The sequence below is a fragment of the Rhinatrema bivittatum genome, chromosome 15 (genome assembly GCF_901001135.1).
Source record: "Rhinatrema bivittatum chromosome 15, aRhiBiv1.1, whole genome shotgun sequence".
Lineage (NCBI taxonomy): Eukaryota > Metazoa > Chordata > Amphibia > Gymnophiona > Rhinatrematidae > Rhinatrema > Rhinatrema bivittatum.
The window spans coordinates 64,267,600-64,280,039 of record NC_042629.1 but is presented as its reverse complement, the minus strand read 5'-3'; the positions used below and the strand labels follow the sequence as shown (position 1 = coordinate 64,280,039).

Genomic DNA, 12,440 nt, shown 5'->3' with positions numbered 1-12,440 from the left:
TTTTATTACTGAGATTTATTTTTTTTTTATGCTGTCGGAAAAGGAAGAAACCCCTTTCCAAGTACAAAACCTAAGGCCAATTTCCTTTTTGCACCACTCTGTGAGCTTTTACAAGGACTCTTGCTTATAATTGTCTTCTCACAACACTTTGCCTTTATGTTTTGTTTGTCTAAGTTTCCTCAGCATTATGAGAGAGAAACAAAGGAAACAGTTTAGTAAATCAAACAATTCAGAAAGTGACTCCCTCCTTTTTTTTTTTTTTTTTTTGTTAATGGAGGGTTTGAGACACCCGACACCGATGGAAGAGATTGGAAAGAAACTTCCACGGGGCTGTTGCAGCTGAAGGTGGCTCCTGGATCTCTCTAGCACTCAGCCTTGCCTCTGCAGCCAAGCCCCGCCTGGTTGCCTCTTCCTTGTGACATCACGCTGGCAGACTCAGCAAACCTGTGAAAGGGTCACATTCCTGGCAGCACAGGTAAAACAAACAGTACTTCCTGCATTGCTGGGAGGAGGCCGGAGATAGACCGTGACAGAGCAGTCTCCAGCCAGAGCCTTCAACATGAAATCGGACAGAGAGGAGAGTAAACCTGGTAATGTTCTCCTTTCCTTGGTTAAGTTGCCCCCGGGGGGGGGGGGCATGGATTGAGAAACTGAAAGGTACATAGGAAGAGGTTTGATCACTAGGCAGGAAACTAAATGATTCGGGGAGTGCTCTGTTCAGGCCTTGCCTTATCGTGTGGGTCACTACACTCGGAGCTTGGCAAAGCTGGTTGTTAGGTTGATTGAAACAAATCCTCTAAATTTCTGCCCAGTGTGTAATCCTCCTCGGTGCTGTGGTGCTTTCTGAGTGAAGTCTGCGACAGTGGCCTCTGCCAAAGGCAAGCAGGAGCAAGCTGATGGTCTGTGGGAGCTGTAGTGGAAATTTATTTATTTTTTACCTTCATTGCAAAAAAAGCAAATAGTGTGTTAACTGTTTGTGAGCCATGGAGATGACCTTTACACTTCCATAGCATGTACTGAAAACCTTAACCATTTGTATTTTTGCTTTTGTCATATTTTGCATTAATGAGTAATTAAATGACACAAGTTAAACAAGGTGATGAGTGAAGGAAAGTAATTTATACGCTAAAGAACACAAAATGCTTTAATGTTAGAAATGTATGTCTCCAAACAATGCAACATTGATAAAAGTTGTGCTAAACTTCAATGATTTCCAAAACTAAACCAGTAACAAGCAGTCTTTGCTGTTCAGTGGTCCATTTTACCTACTAGCCTGCCTTGTGTTGTGGTGCTGGCGTTATCATTTTTTGAGACTTGTTAGCTGTCTTGAGCACATCAGATCTTAAAGGGCCATGTTCAGATGTTACTGTTTCAAATTACAGCATTTTTCGCTTTATTAAATTTCCTTTACAATTTTTGGTTCTAGTTTATCTTTTGCAAGTTTAAAAAAAAAACCCAAACCCCAAAACATAATTCTATATTGTAAAAAGAGGTGCGTGAAGTGGCCTGAAGTGCCACAGCTGGTTCTGAGCTGCACTTGGGGACCTCTGTTACATAGTCTGTCAGAGTACAGTGCAATAGCAGCGGCAGCCTTTCAAATCCAAGTATTAAATGTTTAGTGCATGGCTCATGCCTGTTTTACTCACATTTAGCAGTATGGCAGCTCCTTGTGAATCGTGGGGAAACCTGTGTTTTTCAGGCATATATTTTCATATCAGGAAAGTTGTATATAAATAGTTAGAAACTGGACACTTTACAGTAAGGGCTAAACCTCTCTAAATTTTGAAACATCTCAGTACCTGCCTGCATTTTTGGTTCAGCAGCTCAGTAATTAGCAGGATTGCCAATGCTTGACTTTTTTTTTTTTTACACCTGCAGCTCTACCAGACTTTTCTACTGATACCCTAACCTTTTTTGATGGATATGTTTTACCGTAAGCCATTTTGTGCACAGCTGGACTTACTAGACTGAGGTTCATCCCTCTGCACACTGAGTGGTCCCAAAATTCCGAGTAGCGCAATCTCACGTAACCTGAGTGCTCAGCACCCGAGGCAGGGCCTCCCCCCAATACCTCATGATCTTTTTGCCGACATAAAATTATTTTTTATGGACTGGTCATTAAATTTCATGACAGTTGGCAATCTTGGTAGCTTGTGAAAAACAGTTGGGGATATCACTACAAGGGTGGAGAAGCCAAAAAGTGATTCTTGACAGTCCGATGCTGGAAACAGAAACTTGCTGTGGGTTTTTTTTTTTTGCAAGTTTCAGAGTTCCAGAAACGTGCAAGGAAGCGCAGCAGCGCAGAGCCATCCAGCTCTGCCTTTGGTGCTCGCCTGTCATTCCTCCTTGGTTCATATGAAGAGACGTCTTGTATGTCTGAGTGATGCGATTTCTATGTTTGTATGTTTCTACGCCCCTTCCACCCCCTTATAACTTGGGAATGGCTGGATGTAGGGTTACCAGACTTGGGGTTTTCAGAGCTGGTTATTAGTTTGGGGGGTAGAGGCAGGGTTTGGGAGGGCGGCCAGATTGACAATTTTGCCATAAACGCACGGGGGTTGAACTGAGCCTAACTCGAATGCTGCACCTTCTGCTTGTGTATTTTTTGTCTTATTTTATAGACCTGTTGAGTGATTTTGTCCTAATATATTTTATATATATTTTATTTCTTGTGTTTTTTTTTACTTTTTTTGTTTGGAACAAAAGGTATGCACATTTCTGTCATGGCCACACACCATTTAAGAAAATCTCATTTTTGGAGCTCACTCTTCAGTTATTCACACTGAGGGAAGAGGGATTGTTCATAATTAGATTTTAATTATATTTTATGCTCTGATGATGATACAACAATCCCATCAAACAAGACAGCACTGGAAAATGCAACTTCTCTTTTAAATCTTAGCATGAAGCTCTTTTAATATTGTAACACATTGATCTTGTTATATTTTATCATGTTGGCAGGCATTGCATTCTGTGTGCCAGTATTCTTCTTCAAACTATGCCCATGCTTCTCATGTAGTTAGCGTGTTTTCTGCGTGGCATTCGGCTAAAGGTCAGCACACAGCGCAGCAGCAGCATCCGGATGTATAAGGGTGGAAGTAGCTGTTCTAAAGCTTTCAAAAAACCTAATCACTGTGACTTCTTAAAAAAATATTACTAAAAGGGGGAGTGATCAGTGACTTGGTTTAAATGGACATTGACATAGAGATTTTATTTGCTGGTCTTGCTGCTGAACAATCAGTTGTGATTCGCATACTTTTGGTCTTTAGGATAAATCAGGTGCTTATGGTTGCATTTCAGTATAGGGAGGTTAAAGCAACATGCCTTCTGTTCAAAGCAAGATAAAAATGTGCTAGAAGCAGGACGACACTGCCAGAGAGGCAGAACTGCAAAGACCGTTTTTCCTAAGCTGGTCCCCATTCAAAGAAAACTGCTGTTAACAACATTTTATGAACTGTGACTAAGAAAAAAGACCTACAAGGCCTTCTTTCTCCATCTTCCTCCCTATTTGGTCTTGCTCCAACCCACCAGTTCTTGTGGTTATGAAGGAAGGGGTCCATATTCACTACCAAGGCAGTCTCTCCCAGCCTTGGGGTGGATTCTCCGAATGTGGGGGGAGGCTATGCCTCTAGGTCCTAAGGCATTGAGGAACAGGCCCCTCTAGAGGTGTACGTTCAGTCTTTCATTTTCTAAAGATTACCTGTGCCAAATGGACAGACTGGACACCCAGGGGCCAATGCAATAAAGTGCGCTCAGCCTAGCACACTGGTTTACGCGCAGTTGGATGCACATTTTGAACGTGATAGACTAGCACCTGATGCAATAAGGAGATTATCTTGTTCAAAATGTGCACTCAGACAAATATGTAGCTGTGATAGCGCTCATCACATGTAAATTCCAGGGAGATGAGGCTATCAGCTACTACTGCCTGGTGCCAAACATCGCTGGGCTCCCAATGCACGCTTCTTAACATGGAGAATTTAACTCCAGCCCCAGAGGTGGTGTTAAGTCAATCTGTGAGTCAAGGGCTCATAAGAAATTTAAAAAATACAGTCCTCTGTGGACATCCAGCAACCTCAGCCAATTCGGCCAGAAGAATTGGGATAAAAACGGGCGCTCGTATTGAGCGCCCATTGCAAATGTGGGGCCTGATGCGTTTGAGTGCTAGGGATGCACAATTCTCCCCTAGCGCGTCCTTTTTCACGCAGCCCCTCATTTACATATTGCATCAGGCACCCAGGGGAGGTGGGGCATGGACGCTCAATGCGAGTGCCCATTTTAACGCGCGTCTTACTTCTTCAGCCTGTCTGAGCGTTCCAAAGTAAGTTTTGCTATGCAAATTGGTCAGTGGTAATCAGTTGGCACGATACACACTTTTTTTCTGATTACGTCCATAATCTTCCAATAGTTTAAATCCAAAAATTGGTCTGAGGCCATGTCCCTTGGTTTCTCTTTCCCTTTCTTCAGATGTATCCTTTATTCTCCCAAATATCTGCTCAGATGTTACTGGGATCTTTCAGCAATAAGAATCCAAAATAACAGAAACATGGGAAAAATCCTCCTTCCTCATTTCTCTCTTGGGCAGGAAGGATGGGCAACAAAATTTCTTCCCAAAGTAAAAATCACAATCCCTCCAAATACTCAAAAATCAATCTGACCACAGCCAGCACCCACTGAATAATATTGTCCAGCATGTTGATGCAGTTGTTTCCTATACTTCTCAGCAATGGTATTTTTAGCCAATACTGAAAAGTAATAGGGGAACTACAAAATCATATCTTCTCCTCCCGAATCCAGCACAGAAATGCCAACCCAACCCAGGCGTTGACTGCTCTTGAAAAGGGAGGAGCCTTCCACTACAACAGCTTCCACTGGGGCTGCTAACACCGGGCCACATCTCTGATGGAGATCCCCATGGTGTTATAGACAACATAGCATATAAACAGGATGGATTAAATATTTTCTACTATCATACATGTGCTAAAGCATTGTCAATCTTGACTCATCTTTTTATTCAAAGCACTCTTTAATCGTTCACTAAAAGTCCTCTGCAATGTTCAGTTTCTTTTTGCTTTTCAATTTCTTTCAATATATATATCACTTCAAAAAATTGAACTCCAAGATCTTCTTCCAACTCGCAACAGTTTGTTAAAGTGCACTTAGCTCTGAAATGGTGTTTATGGGAACACAATCTTGAAAATGCTCCAGCGCGGATATTCATAAACTCCCACAGATCAACCCAACATTGATGTTTCGACATAGATTGTCTGCTTCAGGGATCTTCACTGGGTGTAGCTCTAAAATATAAATCAATAGAAATATCTAGAAAGTTTATCAAACCAAATGCTCAAACGTTGACGTTGCCACCATCTCATGCGGTCATACCATAATTGCAGCTGGATATCTGTCTCGCAGTCTGTAGGAAATCAGACCCACATGCTCCCGATTTTATGACAGGAATGTTTGACAATGCTCTAATACAGTGTATGAAACCACTAAGTATTTATGTGGTATCTTGGGCTTTTTTTGTGGATTGGATGATTTGCTTCTTTTGATGAGGTCTCTACATATATATCTGGAAGATTGCTTAGGTGAAATCTGGTGTCAAGAATATGCATTTCTGAAAGCTGAATAATGGTAGAATTAGCCTGTTTTCTCTGTTACCATGAGTTACGATTTTGTGAGCTAATGATAGTGCAACAGCCTTACCTGCAGTGGCCTGGGAGGGAAGGTAGCGCTGGCGTACCCGGCTACAAGTCGATGTGCTCAGAGGAAGAGGCACGGGTAAAACACCCTAGGGTGGTTGCACCCAGAAGGCAGGCAGCAGACAAGAGTAATCCAAAGACAGTCCACGTAGTAGGCAGGCAGCAGACAAGGGTAAAGCAAAACACAATCAAACAGTGGCAAGGCACGAACTCCGAAGGCAGCACAAGCAAGCCGGTAGCTGGGCAAGGAACTTGTGCTGGACTGTCAGATTAAATACCGTAGTTTCCCACGCGGGGGCTGCCGGGAGGGACGCCAGTGAAAGAGGGAGGAGCAAGGCTGCGTCGGCTCGTGGCGCAGGACCACGCCGGGGACGGCCCCGATCGCGGTAATTGCCCAGCGATAGTGCGGGAGTACAGGTTCGTTTCCTAACACCATGTACCTAAAACTAGGGCTCGAAGTGATTGCTTGGCATTGGATTGACTCGATGTTCTTGAATTAAGAACAAGCAAAGGAAAAGCTTTTTTAATGACATTTTCACATCCATTAGCCTGTTGTTTCAGTGATGCTACCACTATCATACTTGGCAGCTCTCTGCGTTTGGCCCAGAGACTCAGGGATTTCAGCGAAGCCTCTGGAGACACCAGAGGACTCTCTGAACGCTGGTCCTCCTTTTTCTTGTCTGCTTTGGAGGGGGCAGAAACAGCAGGAGGGGAGGAGCCGGATTTAGAGAACAGAGCGATTCCTCCTTGTTCTGCGTTGTCTGCTCTAGCCTTGCCCCTTTTCCTCCTGTTCTCACTGCATGATGCCTGGGAGGAAAGGAGCTGGAACAGGAAGCAAAGGACTGTGCTCTTCTTTAATGAGTTTCCAGAAAACCGGCCGTTAGAGCTGGCCGTGAGCCCTTTGTGCCCATGTTAGCGAGGGCGAGTACTGGGATCAGGAAGAGGGACAATGTGGGGTGGGACTTAGGGATAGAGGGGAGAGTTCTAGGTCTATCCCTAGAAGCAGGGGGGGGGGGGGGGGAGGGGGGAGAGAGAGAGTGTGTGTAGGTTTCAGTGTGTGGTGGGGGGGGGGGGGGGTAGTAGAAGAAAGAAAGTTAATGTGTACCCCTCCCCTCCACCACTGCTAATCCATCACATTAAACCTCTGGATGACCACAGCTCAAAAATTCCCAGGTATCATTATCATCATCATTGTGTTCTCATGTTTAATTTGTCTCTTATCCTCCAGTTGCTTAGCCTGCCCTTTGACTTGCAATATTTCTCACCTTACTCGGGCCTAAATCCATCTTCACACCTTAGCAAAAAGGAGGGAATATTTTAGTTCCTGGTTCTGATTTGTCAGCATAATGCCAGCAGTAACATAGACTGCACAGTCAAGCAACATCAATGTACTTTATCTAATATGAGTTAGAAATTTGTTAGAAATTTTGTTTGAAAAGCCCCTCTAGCCAAAACACCTTTCTGCTTAGAAGCCTTAATATTTGGTGCCGGATTAGACACAGAAATAGCATTTTCTTCAGGTATTCCACAGTTTAAAGATTATATCTGGACATTTATATCTGGACATTAAATCAGGATTACATCTGGACAAGATGTATATCTGGACATTAAATCAGGATTCCCCGATCCTGATTTAATGCCACTCATCCCACCCCCTCCTCGCTCTTCCTCTCCACCATCCTTCAACCAGATCTTCTCAATCCATCTTTAAGCCTGAGCTTCTCAACCCTCTCCTTCCTCATGGCCACCCGATTCCTCTGGGCCCCACCACGCCCTTTCTATTCCGCTTACCCATAGCAATATTTATTTATTAGATGCCTTACTTTATCTATCGCTTTCCACTGTTTATGCTGCCCCATTATATTTGTCATTCGTTTTTTTTTGATGACCTGTTTATTTATATTCAGCTGTTATCTATAATGGTTTTATTTATAAATGCTTATTTATAAGTGCTTATTTATAATTATTTTTTTCTATATTCACCTGTTATTTAATGATTAGACGACTTGTTTCAATGTAACGCCACAGCTGCGACTGTTCTGTTTCAATGTAAACCGATTTGATTTGATATTTTTTATCAAGAATGTCGGTATATAAAAATTATAAATAAATAAATAAATGTAAAGGAAATGTGTGCCACTGGATCGAGTTAAACCTTGAGAATGCTTAGAAGCGCAACTCTTTAAGTGTTTGAAAATTTGACCAGTTTATTCCGAAAACTGCCAGAGTGCAATGTCGAGACATCATAATTCGGTGTATCTGTTAGAAAATTCAACCCAAGTACTAATGCCATCACTGTGTGTGAGGGGGAGGGAGGGTAAAAGGCTGATGATGCTGATAAGACCCGAGCAGCGAGGGGAGAGAGAAGAAGGGTCAGTCTCCTCAGAAGTCATGCTTACCTCCCTTCCATCTATTTTCTTTTTTTTTTTTTTTACACCTGTCCTGCTTTTCCCACCTCCGTATATCGCTGTTGAAATCCTCCGCACATTCTCAGTCTCAAAACAGGATTTCCCACATACTGGGGTCATGTTTCCTTGGAGGTAGACTGGAAAACTGAGCACACACCATCTTGTACTTTTACCATGATGCTTGCTGTGTTTACAATGGTTCACCTGCGCTGCTTTTCTCTGGTTAAACAATGAGTAGCGTGCATAGAACAGCATGGGAAGGAGGGCAGGGAGAAAGATCCTGTGAGAAAAGATTATATGTCCAGCACAACACGACAGACAGAAACGGAAATCAGCAAAAGGCTTTGAAAAGCAAGAAATCCCATCTGGCGAGGAATTGGCACCAGGCAGAGTAGCTGCTGTCGCTAGGGCCCGTTTCCATCCACATGGAACTCGTTTGTAAACTGGGAAATAGGTTTATTAGTTCTTTTAATATATTTTTTTTTTTTTGTATTTTGGGGCATTGCTTGTTGCCCACAGAAGCCTCCTTCATTTTATAGGCTCTTCTGTGGTTGATTCTCAAAGTATTTTGCTTATTAGAAGCTATTAGCTGGCCTTCGATCTGAGAAATCTCTCAATAGTTTGGAACTGTTAGTTGAAGAGACTCACTTGTTTTAGAAGATTTGTTTTTCTGTACTCAACATATTTAATATGGTGTGTCGTGTGTGTAGATGTTGTGCTGTGAATGGAATTTACTATGCATTCAGATGTTTTACACCATATAGGTCTGATCTTGACCTATTTATCCATCTTTAATGTTTACTCGTTGAGTGGGCATGCTATGAAACATTAAATATCTGAGTTGAAGAGGCAGATCTGTACAATCAGAACGCACTTTCAGAAACAGACATAACACTAATCTAACTTGTAATTCACAAGCACTAGAAGAAAACAAGCAAGTGACTTAAATACAGGCATTGTTCCTAACTTGACAGACTTGAAGACCTTTTAATAGAGAAAAAAAGTAATAAATAATGATGGTGGCCTGTGCTGCTGTTTGCTAGTAAAGGTTGACACGAGGCAGGATATTATCCAGAGAGGGACAATAATGGCATCCAGAGGGGAATTCTCTTACTTGTGCGGGTCCTGGAGAAAATTTAAAATCTTTGTAGGTTGTGATACCTTTTGTTGGACTAACGATATAAAGGTGTTGTGGTATGTGAGCTTTTGAGGCCGCATAGGCCCTTCGTCAGAGATCCATGTGGTTTCAGAAGCTCATCCGCCATCCAGAAGGAAGAAATTAGTTGCGGAGCTTTAGGTTTAGCCCCGGGATATTATCAAGGCGAAAGAGCTTGAGCTGGTTTCACATCGGAGTCTTGCTAGGGTGAGAGCAAACAGGGCTACCCTGCTCTCCTAGCCGAGATCTGTAACCCAGCCCCTGAGGATCTGGATAGGTCCCTCAGGGACTTAAGAGATGGCTGGGAACACCACAGTGTTCCGGCCATTCAAGGGCTGAAGGCCAAGCCATAAGGACCCAGAGGAAACCTGTGCGTCTTGTGCTTTGGGGAAGAAATCTACCTGTGCCCAAAAGATGAAATAGTGGCCCCTGGATTGATCACTCAGGCACTGTACTGTGAGTGTGGGGTTTTATTGGTTTACTTATTTTTGGGCCTGGCTGTTTCATCCACTATGGCATTTGCCAACTGAACTATCCTAAAAGGCTTTCCTAGTACTGCTGCTTTTAATAGGTGAGCACTGCTGAAACTTCTCCAGCTGCCATGAATAAGCTGAAGCAGAAACTTTGTCACACTGACTTGCGTAACTTGGAATTGTGAAACCATTGATTTACATTCATTGTGGACAGACGGTACCAAATTGTCCAGTGTCCCAGCCTTATTTCAGGATCCACAAATGGGATTACTCTAAAATATGAGTTGTGAAAATTGATCCAAGCTATACTTTGTAAAGTTCTAGCTTTGTGAAAACTGCGCAAGTTCACAGATTTTTTCAATAAATGTTTTTCTGGTGTTCTCTCTGACAAAAGTATTTTCAGCTGCATCTGTCTTGCAGGCTGCAAGTAAAATAATAACTAGAAGTTTGAATGGAAATGCAAGTGCTCATATAGCCAAGTCTGTATAGGAAACTGCTCGGGGGACCTAGGAGGCTGAACGTTTGGGCCATGGTAGCTGTTTAGATTCTTGTAGGGCTTTATATTTAGGCATGGGAAGGGGTGCTGAGTAAGAACTAAATAACAGATCTTGCATGCTCACCTATCCAAAAGCATAAAATGTGTTGAAGGAAGATGGTAGAAACTGTCTTGGAGATGGCGAGATATCTCAGTGGTTATGTACTATGTCTGGCAGCTGGTATATATCCTTGGGAGTGTGGACAAAAATAATTGGGCAGATTTGATGAGACAGTTGGTCTTTTTCTGCTGTCATCTACCATGTTAACTGTTTACTAAGTATTAGTTGAGAAGGCAAAATGCATCAGGTGATAGAATGATGTGCTGTTTATAGTGGTATCAGATGAGAGAGAGAGAGCGCACCAGGGGATGGAATGGTATGGTGTGTTCCTTCCAGTGTAGCATCAAATGAGAGGGGCACAGTGCACCATGAGATGGAATGATTGTCTTACGCACCGACCTGAAGTATAGAGCTGCACAGCTGCATTAATAGTAGTTCTCAATATTTTATTTTTCCACCTTGTATAATGGGTAACTGTGTTTCTTCTGATTTAGTCTGGTTTCTTTGATCAGTTTCTTGGGGTGGAAAATGTAATCTTTTTACCTATGGAACGTAATTGATACAAGGTTTGGTTTTTATGCAGTTTACTGGATTACCACTCGTTAGCAAGAATGGCTGAAATCTTGGGTAATGAACTCAATGTTTGGGGGTCTTCTCAAGGGAAATAATTCCAATGCGGTATAGACATGCTGTCCTGTCCAAACCCTCAGTCATGTAATTAAAATGTCCTCTCGAGCCAACATGCTGATGCATGAAATAGTTCCCATTCTACCTCAGCAGTGGCTGCATGGTTTAGGTGTCCAGTGATTTTGCTGTTTGCATAGTTCTCTGCAGTCCTGGGTAATGGAAGGTGTTATTTAAATGCAAATTTCCATTATCTCCGTAATGGATTTTGCAGGGTTCGGTTTGAAGAATGCAATAATTTTCTTGCTCTGAGTTTTTTTTTTTTGTTGAAGCTGTATAGTACTGCATTTTGAACACATTTTTTCCTATTAATCCTCCCTAACACCCCCACCACAGCCACCAAAAAAAAAAGAAATTGATGCATTTATCTGCAATTAAAACTGAAAAGATTATTTTTAATTAAGCAAAGTGATTGTTACTACTGAGAGCAGCAGAAGCGATGTTAAATGCAACATTTTCTATTTTCTGTTCTCAAAGTACATCTTTCATTAATTAAGCTGGTAACTGATGAATAGAAAAGAGTTGAAAACTACACCTACAATTATCTGATGGCGTAACTTGACTGCTTTTTCTCTAATATCAAGTACAAGTCTGGAGCCATAAGCAGTGGTCAGTGTCTTTTTGGCCTTTTCGCTGAGATTAGGAGTTAGTGCTCTGCCACCTGACCCCCTAGTAGGACCATAACTACTTTAGGACTATTACCAAAGCAGAGTTAAATCTGTTACAAATAAAGAAATACAACTATCTTAGTGTACAATGTTGCCTTTAATTTACTCATGAAAGCAGTAGCTACACCGAGGTCAAATTTGCGCTGGATATGTTGTGGGTGTTGGTGATTACTAGCAAATCATATTATCCATTTTTAATTTTCTAGATGAGAAAGATGTTTTAGAATTTCCTAATCTAGTTATCTGGATCCGGAGTGAATAGGATGTTGGGAGCTGAGCCGTACTTGTCTAGTAGCCCGCTGGCAAGTACTGCTGTGCAGTGGATCCGGGTTCGATTCCTGGGCCAGTTGCATAGGCAGGCAGTGCTCATAGAACCCTAGTGGAGGGAGGAAGTCGCAGTCCTTACCTGGTGTCACGGAGTGGCCAGCCTTAGGAGGAAGCCCTAATGAATGACCCTCAGTTGAGGACTATAAATAAGAGGAAATCCCTGACTTAGTTGCAAATGAAGGTTCATGGTGCCGTAGCCAAAGGGAGATCAAGTCCGATTGAGCCAGAAGCTCAGAGATAGGGGAAGAAACTACTGGATGAAAAAAAAGAAAAAAAAAGGTTGAGAGTCTTTCTCTGCTTCTTCTGAATTTGCTTGCCCAGCCACTTATCAAAAAAAAAAAACTTTCATGAGGCCTGCCAGATTGGGGTGTGAGTTATTGTCCGGATTGTGACTGACAAGTCCCCGCTTCCAGGTGGGAGCAG

The 12,440-nt window shown here is 42.5% G+C and overlaps 1 protein-coding gene across 7 annotated transcripts in view; it reads left to right on the top strand.

The window, feature by feature from the left end:
* The window catches only part of KAZN (kazrin, periplakin interacting protein), a 663,662-nt gene that overhangs the window by 499,002 nt on the left and 152,220 nt on the right, over positions 1–12,440 (top strand). Inside the window, exon 1 of one of the 7 annotated variants that reach the window (XM_029579168.1) lies at positions 470–590. The exons of the other annotated variants lie outside the window; for them this stretch is intronic. Coding sequence (XP_029435028.1) covers positions 560–590 — 31 coding nt within the window. The 5' untranslated portion in view covers positions 470–559. Of the gene's footprint in view, positions 1–469; positions 591–12,440 lie in introns of those variants that run through there. 7 annotated transcript variants of the gene reach the window in all.